Below are 18,566 nucleotides of genomic sequence, written 5' to 3' on the forward strand. Positions count from 1 at the left end.
AATAAAGCAACTTTCAACAGTAAGGTATCCCTTGGTCTCCTCCTGAATATGGATTTACTAATGACTCAAAGGGGAAGCCTGTCACTTGCTGAACACCTGAGATAGGATTCATCAGTCCAAATGTAGATACCTGCAGTGTCACATCTACATCTAAGCTACTAAAACAGACTCCCTTTTTCAGTCCATTAGCAATAAAGAGGGTTCTCTTAGACAGCACTTCATCCAGTGTAGGCATCTAAAATGTCAGCTGATCAAGCCATAGAAGGTCTGTGTTTCATCACTGATGATGGAAGGACCTTAGGATGACTAATTCAGATGGAAGAATTTATTGTATAAACATCTGGAGTTAATTCACTTCACACAACTGTTGACTTACGCTTAATAGAGACCTAGTCAATGGAATCTGGAGTCAGATTCTTCTCATCATAAAGCAGAAACTTGTATTAATCAGAACTCTTAAGTCAGGTGAGAAGATTTTTATTACCACACCAGTTTCTATAGCCAGTGAGTTTTACATGGCTACAGGGAGAAGAAAAAAAAAAAAAAGAAAATTAAACAATGTGTTGTTCTAGCAGTTTACCTGAACAAAAAGTCACCATTATTTTTACCTGTAGCAATTCACATTACAAAAGTGCTGATATGCGATTTATAGTGGCCTTCCTCTTTAAACCTATCAACCCTCGAAAGATGATCTGGTACCACAGAATAATTCAGCTGTCACCACAGTGTATGAATATTTGCTTTGGGGGTGTGCAGGAGTCTGGGTGTGGGTGTGTGTTCATGCTCTTCCTTGTTCCTTTTAAACAAGATATATTTATTATTTCAATACAATAGTCAAAGAAATATGTGAACTGCATTAGGTTTCATCATATAGTATGAAAGCTTCACAATAGGATAGGTACATACTTTACTTAAACCTTTTTGAAAAACAGTGCATGGTAATGAAATGAGTGTACCACTGCCCTATGTTGTATAATATAACATGCACATGCTCCTTCCAATAGGCTTGAGTTTACACGCTTTACTGTGGAATGTTCTTTAACATATGCTTAATGAGAACTTGAGATCACGGTAAAGAAGACACTAGAGTTTTCCTGATTTATAGCAAAATGTGAAATTCTAACACTTTTTTAAAAAAATATATTAAAAATTAATGTGTGTGTGATTTAACTATCTTTGTGATTTAAGAACTTCAGTGTCTTGGATTTTTTCATTAGGGCAAATTTATTTATATTTTAGGTGTAAACTAGGTTTCTAGTGGAATTGCAATAGCATTCTTTTACAATTTTATTTGTATAATATAGTATTATTTGGATTTTGTGAAAATTTGCATTTAAATTAAATTCAAAGAATATTCACCTGAAACAAACCAACTCAGAATGCTTTTGAACAGATACACTGTGATTACTGGAGTGTTCTGAAGGTCACCAAGGAAGGGATGCTGTAACTAAAGTAAGCAATTGCATAAAATTTACAGATTAAAACACCCCAGACTTTATTATAAAGTTTTCAATAGAGAAAAAAAATTAACATGCATGAAGCCAAAGGATGTATTGATCTCTTGCAACTTACAGGAACTAATTTGTTCAAAATATAATAGTGGTGTATTTACACTCAAAACCAGAGGTTTTATTATAGGTTAATTGTATCTTCACAACTGCCAGGCAGAAAGATCCATAATATCTGCTTAGTTTACTACTGCTGGAGCGGTAGTAGTCCATAATTTTTTCATATCACCTTCCTGAGAGAGAGAGCCTTTCACACACAACTTTCTCCCACTTTCAGTCTCTCTCCTTCCAGGATTCAAACCTTTTTACTCCTGTACTTTATTAGCTCTCTGTTTCAGTGGCTCTTCGGCCATGGTTAAAAAATATCTAGGCTAGAGACTTGGAGCAACCAAACATCTCTTTTGCATGCATTGAGGATTGAACAGAAATTCACCAAATGTTTTAAAATTCATTCTGGAAGAGAACATTTCTCTGGATGAGTTACGGAGTAGGTACTAGCTAGTCTATGAGATTTGAAAATCAGTGGCAATATTTTGCCAGAGAGTACCTGAGGAGTTTGGCCCAAATAGCTTATGTAAATGGCCAGGTGATAAATGTCTATACTGTGCTTTCCCCAAAAGCGTTCAATTTGTGCAGATGAGTGTTACAAGGCATGCAAGTGTTAACTCAGTCAAAACTTAGTAGTAGAATATGCAAAAATAGTGCCTCACCAGGGTTTCAGCCAACCTCTTCATGCCATGCTTATGTGATTTGGCACTTCTACCATGGTACAGCTGATTTCTCAAAAGATTTTGAAAAAGCTGATTTGACAATTGTTAGTCTTATTCACTGAGAAAAGAAAGAACTGTGTTACTGCCTTCCTTCACTTCAGCCTGGATCATTTTCTACATTAAAATTAATTGAAGCTGGTGCATTCCTGGGAACACTTGATTTTGATGAATCACTGTTTTCCAGTTTAATCTTCTTCCCCTTTCAGAAGTACCCAGAACCGTGGACAAAGTCAGTTTTGCAAACTGACTTATTTGAATGAAACAATATTTGAATAATAAAACTCTGAAGTGAAACAGGAATTTAAATTATTGGTGTGCTTTATGATATAACTATTTCCTGGTTTGTGCTTATAAATGTGAAGACTTATAAATAATTTCATCTAAGACTCTGAAATCTACCAGCTACATTTTTAACATAAAATACCCCAGTTGGACTCTGGCTAGGGCATGGGGCCGGGGTGTTTTATGCCAATGTTTGGTGCTCACTTGAAGTCTGGAGCCTGCTGGGGTAAATGCACTGTGTATAAGGGGCTCATGTTCGTACTTCTGGATTACAATTTCTCACAGTGCTGGGCTGCTGGCTACTCTGGAGGGACGAAGGTGCCCTTCAGGCACAGAATATTTACAGTGGAGATACTGACACTACTGACAATACTGTATGCATCTCTGGATACCTGAAGGCATCGTCTATTGAGTCTCTTCTCTCTTTTTCCATTTCTGTTAAGCTTGTGGGAAAATAATTCGCATCAACCCAATGTATTATAGACATTCTACTCTAAATATAAACTTTGAAGTGCATTGTGCCTAATGAAGCAGAAAAAGAAGAATGGAGCAATTCTCATACCTCTGTGAAGGCATTCCGATTTGCCTGTAAGGTAACTTTTACTACTTCAAATGGGTTAACCACAACTGCCTCTGTCAACCCAGATCCCAAGCCAGCAACTGCAAATGCCTAGAAAAGTTAAAATTATAGTTAAAAATGAAGGAGTAAAATTTCCCATACATCAGATTATGAAACTGAATGACACAATGCAAACTGTGAGATTACCGTAATGCAGTATTCTATTACTAAACAACTTTAGCCCTTGTTTAGATGCTGACAGTTCATGAAGACAATGACAATAGCCATGAACTTCATTTGAAAAAATACAAAATAAAATTTCATAGCACTGTCAATGAATTCTCTTTTCAGCTGGAAGAAAAATTGTGGTAACAATTTATATGAAAACATGGAAAAACAATGCCCTCATGTTATCTTTGGGTGGAGTCTGAATAAAAACACAAATATAAATGCAGTTATGCAGCACTGGAAAAAATAAAAACTCTTCACTGAGCACTAACTAAGCATATAACACTAACATATTAACTTAAAAATAAATGTAAGAAATTAAATTAGTGCAGTACTTCAGCTAATTCCACAAGTAGAAGAAAGGTTCTCCTAAGAAAATATCAATCCTGGAAAGGTTTATATGGGAATGACTGGCACACATGGAAATGTCAGCATTCACTGCAAGGATGAACTAACTCCATTTACTTAGAAGTTGATGGTACATTACAGCCATAGATATGGAGATATTCACTGCTTTGCTTTCCATCATGACACAGCGTTTTAAAATATCTTAATTTCTTTGTAACAGAAAAATAATATTCAAATATTTAGGTGAATTGATAAAATTCAGAGGGGTTAATTTTAGTGATCAATTTACACACTTATTGCCTCCAATTAACATCTCCAAACTTTCTAGGGGCTGAAAAGAGTCCCTGGACCAAAATACAATACACTGAGAACATTTGCTGAAATCCAAGGAAACTAGTGGTAAGTAAAAAACAATAGTGAGAAAAAACTTATTCAATACAGAGGGATTTGAGCAGGGACTCTTGAGAGCTCAAGAAAGAAGAATGGTAAATTAGAAGGGTAGTGGCAAGCTCCAGCCTTACTGCCTTTGGAAAGGATTGTGTTACCCACAGATCTATTTTTCCAATATGAGGTGGGAACATAACCTATCCCTTTCATCATCAACCATGAGACTGAAGCCAGCAGAAAGATGGTGCAAATGTATGCCTCTCTCTTTTAACAATAAATGTTGTCTTGATATGAGGTCTGTTGAGGCACCTAGAAGCACTCTGCCTAGCTCAGAGCAGAATTGCTCTCAGTCTTCTTTTTCCCTTGCTACCACAGCTATCTTAGGGCCAAAAATGCCTCTATGTTAACAGTACTGCACCAAAAAAGTCAGGGGTGTCTGATGGTTGCTGCATCTGCTATATGAATCAGAGTAGCTTTTGGTCAGCTATTGCATGTTTATAAGTTTCCCGCATATTTTCCTCCAAAAAAAGTGCTGGTGTACCATGGAACCTTAAACTCTGTTCTTTCCACTTGCTAGAGAACAAGTATCAGCCTCTCTATTTACATCTAAGGATGAGAAGAGTCTGCTGAAAGATATAAGATAAAATTGGAGATACTGTAAACAACTATAGGGTCAGTGGAATAATTAAGAGGAAGAGGAAACTTGCTTTAAACTAGGTAATATGATTCCATGACCATTCACGCACTACAATGGAAGGCAGATGTAAATGGAATCAATACTGTTTGAAAGAGACCTGAAAGAGACCAAAACCTTTATTGCTTAACTATAAAAAAATCGTTTCCTTCAGTTGTGATCCCATTATTGTGAAAAACAGATATTTACTATTAGTTACATTCTTACACCACAGAAAGCAGTATATGCATGTCCTGTATTTTGTTTATAAAATAGTTTTGTTCTTGAGATTAAATCCTAACTCCACTGATGTATAAGAGAGTTTTGCCATTGACTTCAATGGAGGTAGCAATTTCTTATCAATAGTTTATGTTTCTATTATAAAGTCTTTAGAATAAGACTGAGGTCTGTATTTTTGTTATAGTTGCACTGTGCCTTGCAGAATAGCACTTTGAGGTTGAGGTATCAAACTCGTCACTATCACATGAATAAATAAATAATGATAATATTCTACTGTTTTTCATTATTTTGCAAGAACAAAGAATGACAAGCTGCATATAGACTCTTCCATGGTCACTGTCACTATCCATGATAACAAATGTTATGACATTGTATGGAATTATTCTGAAGACATCTGATTTAAAAATTAATGTGACTATTGTTTGGATAAATTCTGTTATCAGTGTTTTCAAGGGACAATTCTGTTCAGAAAAACTGTTGGTTGAACCAGCCTGTTTAATTTTGGGCTGCTTTTATGGGAAGAAATAGATGGGACTATTCAGTATATACATATTAAATTAGAACATGAAGTTCTGTATCCATACATACCAGTCCTGGTGGTAATGATGCATATCCTAGTAGCTTCTTATATTGTTCAAAGGTGAAAAACTGTAAATAAAAGTTACACTGAAATTGCGTAGAAAAAATTTATGAGTTACTTATGCAAATTAGTAAAACCAAACTACAATGGAGCTTCACTACCTCATATCCTGAGTAGCTGTGTGCAGTTCTGCAAAATAAACATAAGCCACTTTTGTTTCACACTCTCTGTAGCAGTGTTAGATGTACAATACTAGACATTTAGGCTTCAGAACTGATTTTATTAGAGTATTATGCATAATACCAGCATAAGTGCAATTAATGTTTTATGTAAGAGTTCACTAACAACACATAGTTGGTGTTTTTAATTTATAAACTTTTCCTCTAGCACTGAACTTTCATATACTGGTATAAATGTAGTAGCAGATACTATAATTTGTCCCAAAATCACCCTCGCATCTTTAATATAATATCCTGCAATCACTTTCATGTTTCTCAGATACTAGTCTACTTCTCATCAGAGAGATGTAACTGCTGATTTTGAAGATGGAAAGTCTGTAGACTTTTGTAATCTTTTACTGTCCACAGACACATTTCTTTTAGTTTTTGCTCTTTACAAATAAATCTTTCATCCAATTGTCTGCTTTCAGTCAGTGGTGTTCAGAAGTTCTGAGCATCTGCAAGTCCTTAGAGGATGAATTTTGAAAGATGTACTCTTGGGTTTTTGAACTTCAAGAAAGAAAGAAAGAAGCTCAGTTTCACCTGCACAAACACCGAGACAGGCAACCATTTGTAAATGGTTCACTTTCAATATAACATTTCTTACCACCCAAATCCATTAATTTTCAGAATACCTTTTGTGAACTCTTCCAAAAATCAAAGCAGAATAAATTAATGGATTTGTTCTTACAAGAAGAATGTTGAGCATAACCTTGATTGCACTGAAGTCAGTAAAGAAGTTTCCCATTGACATAGACAGACAGACTTTCACTGTCTATTTCCTCATCTGTGGACACAAAGTCTAATATGAATCAATCGAGGTATAACTGTGACATTTTACAAATTATTGGTAAGATGCCCTCTGGAATACAGCACACAATCCTGGTCACCTCTGTTTAAAAAAGATGAACTCAGACTACAGCATATTCAAAACAGAGCTAGCAGGACCATAAAAAGAACTTAAAGATTATTTTTAGAATGAAGACTGAAGAAGAATAAATGCTTGCCTCGTTTAGTCTAGCAGAGGAGAGGCTGCAAGAGAATGAAAAAGAAAGGAAAGATATGTAACATGAAGTAATTGGGTATAAAAGTAAAAACAAGTCATAAATAGAATGTGGCTTGAGATCTGATGAAGATTTCTTACAACCAGAGGAGTGGGGTCCTGAAATAGTCTTCCAATAAGAATAGCAGGGGAAAAATATTAATCGCTTGTAAGGGACAGTTTGATAAATTTATGAAGGAGATTATAGAACAGCAGGGGACTAGACTTGCCGACCTAAGAGATCCTTTCTAGTCCAGTGCTTCCATGTACAGTAAATCTCCCCAAGTCCCATATTGTTTTGCATTCATATTCTGCGAATATGTTGCCGAAGCCACTGAAAAAGCACTTCAGGTTGATGCCATATACGACAGTTCTGAAGGCAGTGAAAATGATCTAGCATGAGGAATAAGGACAGCAGAAAATCTTTCTGGTTATAAAGAGTAGGTATCTGACTTCCAGGTAAAACCAAAGATATTGGAGTGTTATTCCACATAATTTTCACACATGGAACAATGCAAGGCCTGCAACTACAGCTCACTATTTGTGAGCCCTGTAATCTGTCCAAGAAGTATTCACAACTTTGCATGCAAAAGGAAAGTGGCTTTTACACAGCACGTCCAGTATTATGGGACTGAACAACAAAACCCTGTCACAGCTTCACCAAGACTGCATCAGTGCAGGTGAGTATCTACTAGAGCAAGAGCTGTCACATCCCTGTATAGCAAAAGTAAATAACTAAAACCTCTGACTTTCCTGGCTACTTTCTAAAGTTGACTGGTAACGCTTGATTAGTTTAGAGCAAGCTGACTGAAATGAAGGTGGGATCCTCTGAAAGTCTGTGCATTTCACTCCCACACATGAAGCTGTGATCCCTCCACTTAGTACCTGCCCATGCATGCGACCATCAAACTCTTTCACCACGAGAGGAAGGCAATGGGAAGTGAGGTCAACAGAGATGTGGGAATTGTAACAAACGTAAGTTTTTCAGACAAAACAGAAAGACTGGGTGATCTGTGCTGGGTGTCAGCCAAAGAAGACAAGCTCAGTCCCTCAGGGCTCAGTTACCACAGACCTATCAGAACAAAACAGTTCTTCCATAAACCACGTGTACAGGAACACGAGTAATAAGCACCACATTGTCATTTTAACTTGTTTAGAACTCTGTCCTATGGCAAAGTCAATAACATTTTTCAGTCAAGACCTGCTTCAAATGAAAAGTCACTAGAATCCCAGCAAAATCATCAGAGGACTGGGTGTTAATGTGTTAATAATGCCACTACATTTAAAGCAGGAGGGAATATGTATACATAATGCAAAATTAGGATGTTAAATTCTTAAAACTGAAGGACTGATACTCTGGCCAGTGGATAAATACTTTTTTTTTTATCCTCAGTAGGAATTATTATCTAATTTTGCAGAAAAGGTCTTAGAATTGCGCCCCAGATTTTAACTGCCCTCCAAATAGTGTACAGATTGAATACTAATCTTGCAAACATCCTGCAAATATGTTTAAAATTGTACTGGTCTTGCCAATCATCAGAAAAGATAGAAGTGTTACTTAGACTGTAGGTCTATATTTTTGGATAACTGGAGACATTTTATAGGTCTCTGAGAAAGTGTCAATTGTGGGTGGGTGAGTTACTTCACTGAATGCAGTTAATTTCTTACTGTGATAAAGTTTGCTTTATTCTCTCTCCAGCATCTTTCTACTCATTGTTACCCTCCTAACCTTTAATGGAATTTCTGGTATTCCTTAATGTTTTCCATAGTGTTACAGATCTGTAAAACGGTTGTAATAAAGTCAGAAATACATTACCTAGTAATTTTTTGGTCTTAAAGATGTTACCTTAAAAATCAAAAGCTTCCTAGAGTCGTAAATAAAATATCTACTTAATAGTAACTATGTTTTATATAATTTCTCAAAGAAAACAAATCAATAGTAATAAAACTTAATATAAACGTTGTTGGGTGTACAAGAATGGGTAGTATACATACAATTTCGGCAAAAAATATTGAGCTATATCATAAGGATTTATATCATGTACATCCACCCAAAATGGTTTTTTTGGTAATTTGTCTTTTTCTCTACAGTTGTACTAAGCTAATAGCTTTGTGCAAAAAAAATATCTCTGAATAAATGTATTTAAAACATGCTTTTGTGTATATAATAACCAATATTGTCCATCTGGCAAAGATACACTTTAATTCAACTTACACAGAAAATAGCCAAAGTACTTACCAGATGTCTCAATAACTCTAAGGTAAAAATATATGCTTGAAACAAGATGTCTGGGAACACATGAACAATATAAATTTGCCCCAAAAGTTCATCTGTTAACCATTGTATTGGCATCATCACTTCTTTCCTCCAAGTTCAATCTAACATAAAGTTATAAACTTTGACTTTTCGTGTTCCAGAAATACCAGGTTTCTTTTTAGAAGGGAAATAAAGAGAGAGAAAAAAAGAAATAGCAAGACAGACGTGAGAATGCAGTTGACTAAAAGGGGAGCTGTACCTTCAACACTTAGCTGAATAACTGGGGCTAAATAACTTCATTTTAGTAGCTTTATTTTTATTTGCAAATATTAACACCAGATAAAGACAATATACCAGCAGCACAAGAAAATTTCTTCTTAGTACAAAATCTCCCTTGTCCATTCTCTATATACTTTTTTGAGATTTAAAAGACAATATAACTAGAAGTTTTAAAAAAAGCTCATTACAAACACAAACCAAGGCTGCTGGAACCTAGAAATTGCCTCTCTACCTTTTCTGCTTTCTCAAGTCTCAAAACCATAGGCATGGACATAGTCTTCCTCTAAATCTCACTAGTCAGTTTGGCAGTGGACAAGGGACATCTTGGTGCCTGTTAAAATGAGGAAAACTATTAGAAGAATAAAAGGTGAGAGTGAGCCAAATGAAGCAGTGACTTTTCCATTGGGGTCATATCCATATAAGGTTAGTGGAAATTTGAGACAAGATGGATTCTCTTCAGGTCAAAGCATGGGTGCAAACTCCACTTTGCATGTCAGAAATTGTGTATCTCACATTAAATTGCTTCAGTATCCAGGTTCTTACAAGGATATTACTGTCCTGCCCTATTCTGTGACTGAATTCTTCTAATGCAGAATATAGCTGAAGTCTCCTGGTGTCCTAGGAACAGCAAAAAATTTAAAGGAATACTGTAACAAATTAAAGAATTAAATGATTTAATTAAAAAACATGTTTAGCATTTAAACCTGATTCTAATGGTTGCAGAAACACTGCTGAGCCCTCACGTAAATGCCCAAGAATTAGGTAGAAAGCATCCTACTAAGGGAGCACCAGTAAGACATTTAAGGAGCTGTGAGCTAATGATGTACAAGAGGCTGTGAGAATGGAGTCTGTTTAGCCTGGACATGAGAAGGCTAAGGGGACCTAATTCCTGTCTTCCACCATCTAAAGGTTATATAGAAGACAAAGTCTGACTTCCTCAGAGGTCCACAGCAGAAGCACCAGAAGCAATAAGCAAAAGTTGCAACAGGGGAATTTGGATTGGATATATAAGGCAAAATTCTTCACAGTGAAAGCAATTAAGCGCTGGAGCAGGAGCACAGAGAGGCTGCAGTCTCCATCCTTGAAGATTTTCAGAACTTGACCAGACAAGGCATCTGAATGACCTGATCTAACCATGAAGTCAGCCCTGCCTTGAGCAGGAGGCTCACTAGATGACCTCCAGAGATCCCTCCCAACTTAAACCTTCCTATGATCCTATAATTATATTGAATATTGTGGGTTTTAAGCCAATTTAATCAAATTGAGCAAAAGAAAGTGACTCAAGATTTTTGAATGACTCAGGTTGGTAGGAGAAAAATCAAACCTAGGTTTGTATTTTAACTAAATATATGCTGGAATCTAAAAAGCATGATCAGGTTGACTTTGACCTGTTTCAAAAAAGATGAAATGGAGAGAAAATATCACACTCCAAAGAAAATGAGTTGTTAAGAATCTTCTGAATATCATCCGCCTATCCTTCACTGACATTTTGCTATGAAATATAACTTAGTTGCACTAAATAATTTTGAGATAGGTGACATATGTCGTTTGCATCTAAAATGCCAATGCAAACAAGATGACATTACCAGAACTCCTTTAGGATTCTGTTACAAGGTCACATCCTGTCACTTTATACAAATATTATTCCTCTGTAAAGGAATTGGAATGTGAATGATTAATTGCAGACTAAGAACCAGAATCATATGCAACCTTTTTAGAAAGAAACAAAAAAAGAAAGAAAGGAAAATCAAGACATTCTGTATAATAACTGCTTTTAGACACATTTGTTGCAACTATGGGAAACTTCGAAGTTCTAAAGTAAAAGATGAAGAAACATTTGCTCCTAACACTATGGATGCTTTGACAGATTTAGAACTTTAAGATGAGGTGCTTAATTACTAGGTTTTAATTAAAAAGATTACATGACTTAACTGCAAAAAATTGATGTATTGATGTATTTTGCTTAGGAATGTTACTAAAATAATGCTCTACAAATTAACATAAATGATAATAAAAGAAAATCTGATCAACATTTGACATGTTGATTTGACAAAAACACTTTGATAGGCTAGCATCTATTTCAACTGTAAGAGAGTGGAGTAAAATGTTCTTTGCATGATGAAGAGTTGTACCCATTACTATGTTCAATCTGTAAAAATGTGAGTATGGAGTAGAGCGCTCTTTTGGAGTACAAGAAAACTCTGGGCAGCACTTCAAACCTACAGATATACTACTCCAAGTTACTGAGTAAGTGCTTATTAGGAGTGGCTTCTTTAATGGCTTCTTTTGTTACTTATTATGCTATTCTTAGTTGTTTTGCAAGTTGCTAGGCATTTTCAGTAAAACAAAATGTCTAATCCAGAGGTAATTATGAGGCTAAAATATCATTTAAAGTATTTTATTAATTTTGATTATGTAAACTAATTGTAATTTGTTTTTCAGTAACTATATATACAGTCAAAAATAGCCTAGCATTTAAGAACCTTATCCTACACTTCTTAATCAAGCACAGTTTTTATTGTGCTATCAACAGGACAGTTTCCTCCTAGTAAAAATCAGAGGATTAATATGCCAAATAAGTTTAAGATTCCAATGTCAATCAGCAGGGGAGAAATAAAATGTTTTACAGCTGTCACTGTCCTTACTCATATTTTTAAAGAAGGAAGTATGGGGTTTTTACCTTCACTGCCCTTTTGGGTGTCTCAGCCAAGATGGGAGGAAATATTCCTTTGTAGAAGCCAAACAATCTATTGAAGAAAAAAAAAAATTATTTCTGTATGGATAAACAATATATCACTACCATACTGCCAATTCTATTTTCACTTTTGAGTAAAGCAACTAACCTTTCAGCATTTACAAGCATACAGACAAATAATGATACTCTTTGCTTACTTGTTAAGTAACTAATGTGCTACCAATTCTATTATGTGCTGGTGAGATGATATAAAAAAATCAGCAATGAGTAAGTAATAATTCAATCCATTTTCTCTGAGTAGACAAGAAATTGTATTTAAAGGAAGAGGAAGTGTTTTGACAATGAAGAGGAAGTATTACTTCCTTGTTTTAATTTTCTTGATATAGCAGTGATAATATCAAAAACTGAAGTCACAAAATACACATTTTGAAAAAACTGTCACTTCAGCAAATTGCATACAAAAACCATGCATCTTCTTCAGATGCTAGGTTAAGACATCTTTTAAAGTTTAGTTTTAAATATGCCTCAAAATACATGAAGAGGGTTTTTTTTACAACTTAGTTTTAACACAAGTTAGCTATTCACAGAGCCATAACAGAATGTATGTATTTCATCTTGGAACAAACATTTGGGCAATATCTTGCCACTATACTCATTCAGGTCCTTGCCCCTCTCTTGCCTGGCTCCATAAACACCCGAGTTTACAATAGTTGCTGACTTCTGGAACTGGCCTGAAGCCAAAGATCCACTTGTTGCAGTGTTTTGCTTTGCATCATCTAAATTTCATATATATATATATAGCCTGCTACAAACACACATGGCATTTGCAGGCAGTCTGAGCTCAGTTTACAAGGCCAATGTAGATGCATAACACTGGGTCTTGGGAATGCTTTAAATGACATGTAGTTCTCAAAATCCCCAGGTGAAGTAAAAGTAGACATAGTTCTTGTCTGCTAGGTCTCCACATTAACCTAGATAGTGCACGGGGAGAGTTCAGAAAGGCATCTAATGCAATCAGCATGAAGCTACCTTGCCAGCCAACAAGGATATATTTTACAACTTATCCATCTTCAGAGTTTATACACTTCTTTCAGGACTGTAAGAGGATTCTGTCTACAGAAGAAATAACTTCAAGCAAAGCATTTGTGTCTTTTTAAAATGTTGAAAGGTGGTGATCATCTTTCTAAAACAGCCTATTACTTGGAATATCTTTGCAGGGTGTGGAAGAGTCATCACATCAACAGATTCTCCTGTAGTTATCCTATGAACGTCAAAGGAAAACAATTACATTCACATTCCCCATGTGAATGTAAAATACCACAAATTCTAAACCATTCACAGAATCACAGAATCATCTAGGTTGGAAAGGACCTTGAAGATCATCTAGTCCAACCATTAACCTAACACTGACAGTTCCCAACTACACCATTTCCCTCAGCGCTATGTTGACCCTACTCTTAAACACCTCCAGGGATGGGGACTCCACCACCTCCCTGGGCAGCCCATTCCAACGCCTAACAACCCGTTCTGTAAAGAAATGCTTCCTAATATCTAGTCTGATTTTTTCCACCCTTCTTCTAACGCTTCTCTGGAGTTCTCTTCTTAAGTTGCTCCAATATAAATAAAATAATTTAGGCTTTGTAAGATGCTCCAGAGTGGTAATATCACTTATCTTTCCTCTGAAGTAAGCAAGTTATGAAGTCCATGATAAAAGGAAACTTTGAGCATTTTATACAATGAAGGTTTCATGACAAAACACTGAAGGTCCTTGGGTAGATTTCAGAAATTTAGTTGAGTCATCAGATGTTTCAATTTCCCTGAAGTCTCACTTTCCAAACATAAATATGTATACACACATACATACATATATCTGTATCTATCCACATAGATATGGATATAACTGTAGATATCTATAAATATGGATATAACAATATAGATACACTGGATCCAGTCTTAGTGTTTAACTGTTCATACCTATTCAGAGTATATTCTTGCTGATTCAGCAAGCTATTGAAATGTTGAATAACTTTAAGCAAGTGATTCATACAGTTTAATGTGAGTTCAAACTAATACTGAGATCCAAGTAAGATCAGCTACAGGAACACAGATCCCTATAAACACTTCCTTTCAGCTCAATCTAAAACACTGTAGGCATATCTAAAACAGGCATTCTGTTTGGAATTTCTAGTACTCTGGCATGATTGGAATTGGGAAATGAAAATTGCTCCACTGCTCTACTCACCAGTGTAGCTCTGACTACCAAAAAGTGAGACCCAAGCTTGGTCCAGATTTTCTCATTAGTAAAAGATGCATAAGCAGAGAAATATGCAGTGTAAAGCAACAATTCAGTTCTAAAAACACACAGCAGTGTTAACTAGACTTACACGGCAGTACAGGTTGCTTTTCCAGGTTGCCTGCTTGTATACTCAAATGTATGTGGTTATTGAATATATGAGCCTTGTAACATTCCCATGGTCTCTGAGGATCTCAGGGAAAACTTTTTGGAGAGAATGTGGAGGGGAAGGATATACCAGGAATTTGAGCTACAGATCTGCCATCTCAGCAATCTTGCAAGGCAGGTAATCACTTCTAAAGAGTAATCCACCATTCTGTCACAGCTCGGTGTTGAAATACCAGTGATTCAGATGATCAGCAGACCAGACAGTGGATTGTTTGAAAATTCTAGAGAAATGGGAACTGAAAATATGAAAACCAGTTATCCATTGCTTCTGAATATCTGAAGGGCTGAAGATGGAAGGGACCTTGAGATCATCTGGTCCAAACCTGCTGAAGCAGAGCCACCTACAGCCAGTTGCCCAGGACCACGTCCAGACAGCTTTTGAATATCTCCAAGGAGGGAGACTCCACAACCTCTCTGGACAACCTGTGCCAATGCTCAGTCACCCTTACAGTAAAAAAGTGTTTCTTGATGTTCAGATGGACCCCCTTGTGTTTCAGTTTGTGCCCATTGCCTCTGGTCCTGTCACTGGGCACCACTGAAAAGAGCTGGGCTCCATTCTCTTTGCACCCTTCCTTTAGGCATTTGTGCACATTGATGAGATCCCCCCGAGCCTTGTCTCCTCCAGGCAGAACAGTCTCAGCTCTCTCAGCCTTTCCTCATACGAAAGATGCTCCAGTCCCTTAATCATCTTCACGGCCCTTCGCTGGACTCTTGGCAGTATGTCCATGTCTCTCATGTACTGGGGAGCCCAGAACTGGACCCAACACTCTAGTTGTGGCCACACCAGTGCTGAGTAGAGGGGAAGGATTCCCTTCCTCAACCTGCTGGCACACTCCTCCTGATGCAGCCCAAGATACCAGTAGCCCTTTTGGTTGTAGGGCATATTGCTGGCTCATGTTCAACTTGGTGTCCACAAGGATCCCAAGGTCCTTTTTTGCAAATCTGCTTTCCAGATGGTTGGCCCCAGTATAATACTGGTGCGTGGGGTTGTTCCTCCCCAGATGCAGGACTTCATACTTCCCCTTGTTGAACTTCATGAGGTTCCTGTCAGACCATTTCTCCAGTGTGACAAAGTCCATCTGAATGGCAGTACAACACTCTGGTCTATCAGCCACTCCTCCCAGTTTTGTATCACCAACGAACTTGCTGAGGGTACACTTTGCTTCATCATTTGGATCATTATTGAAGATGTTGAACAGAGTTGGATCCAGTATTGACCACTGGGGTACATCTCTAGTTACTGACCTCCAGCTGGACTTCATACCACTAATCACTGCTCCATGGGCTTGGCCATTCAGCCAGTTTCCAATCCACCTCACTGTCTGTTCATCCAGTCCATTCTTCAATAGCTTCTCTATGAGGATCTTATGGGAGACAGTGTTGAAAGCCCTACTGAAGTCTAGGTAGGCAATGTCCACTGCTGTCCTCTCATATACCAAGCCAGTCATTTTATCACAGAGGGTTATCACGTCGGTGAAGCATGACTTCCCCTTTATGAATCCATGATGACTGCTCCCAGTCATTGCCTTGCCCTTCATGTGCCTGGAAATGGTTTCCAGAATTAGTTGCTTCATCAGCTTCCCAGGGATCAAGGTGAGGTTGACCAGACTGTAGTTCTCTGGATCCTCCTCCTTGCCCTTTTTGAAGATAGGAGTGACATTTGCTTTCCTCTGGTCCCCAGGAACCTCTCCCAGTTGCCACGATCATTTAAAGATAATTGAGAGTGACCTTGTAACGACATCAGCTAGCTCCCTCAGCACTTGTGGGTGTATCCCATCAGGGCTTATGGACTTATGTATGTCAAGAGTGCTTAAGTATTCTCTAACCTGATCCTCTTCCACGAGGGGTAAGTCTTATGCCAGACCTTCCCCCTCTCTCCAGAGCTTTGGATTTCTGAAGGTTGGTCTTGCTACTAAAAACTGAGGTGAAGGTTGCATTCAGTATTTCAGATTTTTCCACGTACTGTGTCACCAGGGTCTTTGCCCCACTCAGCAGCTGTCTCACATTTTCCCGAGTCTTTCTTTCACCACTTAGATACTTACTTATAGAAGCCCTTACTGTTGCCCTTGACATTCCTCACCAAGTTCACCTCCAGGTGGGCTTTGGCTTTCCTAACCATGTCTCTGCATGCTCAGACTGTCTCTATACTCCTCCCACATTCCTGTCCCTGATTCCACCTTCTGTATACTCTCTTTTCATGTCTGAGTATTTCCAGGAGCTCCTTACTCAACCACACAGGCCTCTTGGTATTTTTGCCTGACCTCCTGTGTGTTGGGATGGACTTCTCTTGAGTGGAGGTGATCCTTGAATACTATGCAGGTTTCCTGGACTCCTCTTCCCTCCAGAGCCTCATACCATGGGACTTTTCCAAGCAGATCCCTGAAGAAGCCACAGTCTGTTCTCCTGAAGTCTAGGGTTGTGATCTTGCTTTTTGTCCTGCTCCCTCTCCTCAGAATCCTGAGCTCCATCATCTTATGGTCACAACAATCAAGGCTCCCTTTGACCTTCACATCCCCAATGAGGCCTTCCTTATTTGTGAGTATGAGGTCCAAGAGAGTACCTCTCCTCATCGGCTCCTCTTTCACTGTGTCAAGCAGTATCATTAATGCTCTCCAGTAACCTCCTGCATTGCTTATGCCCTGCTATGTTGACCCTCCAGGAGGTATCAAGGTGGTTGAAGTCCCCATAAGGATCAGGGTCTCCAAATGCAAGGCTGCTTCTAGCTGTCTGTAGAGGGCCTCCTCCACTTGTTCTTCCTGGTCAGGTAGCCCATAGTAGACACCCACTACAAAGTCACCAGTATTGATCTGCTCTTTAATCTTTACCCATAAACTCTCATCATTCACCCTCAAGCAGAGCAGCTGCTTTCTCCCATAAAGGGCAACTCTTCCTCCTCATCTTCCTGGCCTGTCCTTCCTAAAGAGTCTGTATCCCTCCACTGCAGCACTCCAGTCACGTGAGCCATCCACCGCATCTCTGGAATCCCAGCAAGATCCCAGCCCTGCAGTTGCACACAGATCTCTAATTCCTCCTGTTGACTTCCCATGCTGCATGCCTTAGTGTGCAGGTGCTTGGAGAGACTTCCTTGCTCACATGCAAATGCTTGAGGTGATGCCACTTAAGCCCTGTTTTTTTTCATTTTGTGTTCCTTGTTCAGGTCACTTCAGGCACTTTTCTTGTCAGCCTATCCATTAGTCCCTCAGAGCTGCGGTACCTCTCTCCCTCCCCTTGTGGTTCCTGGTTTAAAGCCCTCTTTACCAGGTTGGCCATCCTGTGGCAAAGATACCTGTGCAAAGGTATCACTGTGCATGTCATGTCAAGTTGATCTGCTTATTGCAGGTGTAAGGTCAACACTGAAGATTTTCTGCTGGAGGAATATCTACTGTGCACCAGGAGAATCCACAGAGCTCAGCATCTATATTCATGGCTCTGTGAATCCCTAAAATTTTAAGGGATCTGTAACTGGGTTTCACTGCTTTACTCCTCCTTTCCTCTGTGGAGCCAAATCTCATCATGAAAGACAGGAAGGAGTTAAGGTCTATTCCTATGGAACACATTAAGTTTAGAAATCTAAAAACACATGAAAACTTTGAGGATATACATCCATATATGCAATATGTAATTCAGTAAACATGGTAAGAACTAGCTCCGTATTTAATTATGAACTGTGGTTTAGGTTTTTTTTTTCCTGCCTCATTTGAAATAGAAACAGAAAAAAGGTTAGTAAGCACAGCCAGTGAGATGAAAGGAATAAAGGAAAGGAGGAAGTAGAAGACAATCCCATCTCATCACTGCCTATTGTCAACTGACTAATTTTTTACATAAAGCATAGTCTCTTCCTTCTGTGCCTGAGCTGGAGGACAAGCTGCCCCCAACTTTTCCAATTAATGCTTTATAAATTCTGCCCATTACAGATACAATTATTTGAAATCTTTGCAGAATGAGGTATTTACTTAATTTTAGAAAACTAGCATGCTAAGTAACAGAAACTCGAATGGCTTTGTCAGTCAGAAAGTACATACACACACAACGATCTTAC

At 38.0% G+C, this 18,566-nt stretch overlaps 1 protein-coding gene across 4 annotated transcripts in view; it reads right to left on the reverse strand.

The window, feature by feature from the left end:
- The window catches only part of SLC25A21 (solute carrier family 25 member 21), a 257,590-nt gene that overhangs the window by 15,875 nt on the left and 223,149 nt on the right, over positions 1–18,566 (reverse strand). For 3 of the 4 annotated variants that reach the window (XM_074824665.1, XM_074824666.1, XM_074824667.1), the window contains 5 exons: positions 12,052–12,118; positions 9,885–9,989; positions 5,584–5,643; positions 3,123–3,230; positions 2,219–2,308 (listed from right to left, as the gene is read on the reverse strand). In XM_074824665.1, the coding sequence (XP_074680766.1) occupies positions 2,219–2,308; positions 3,123–3,230; positions 5,584–5,643; positions 9,885–9,989; positions 12,052–12,118 (430 nt within the window). The remainder of the gene's footprint in view (positions 1–2,218; positions 2,309–3,122; positions 3,231–5,583; positions 5,644–9,884; positions 9,990–12,051; positions 12,119–18,566) is intronic. The other variant, XM_074824668.1, reaches the window with a different exon arrangement.

The sequence above is a fragment of the Strix aluco genome, chromosome 4 (genome assembly GCF_031877795.1).
Source record: "Strix aluco isolate bStrAlu1 chromosome 4, bStrAlu1.hap1, whole genome shotgun sequence".
NCBI classification, from domain to species: Eukaryota; Metazoa; Chordata; class Aves; order Strigiformes; family Strigidae; genus Strix; species Strix aluco.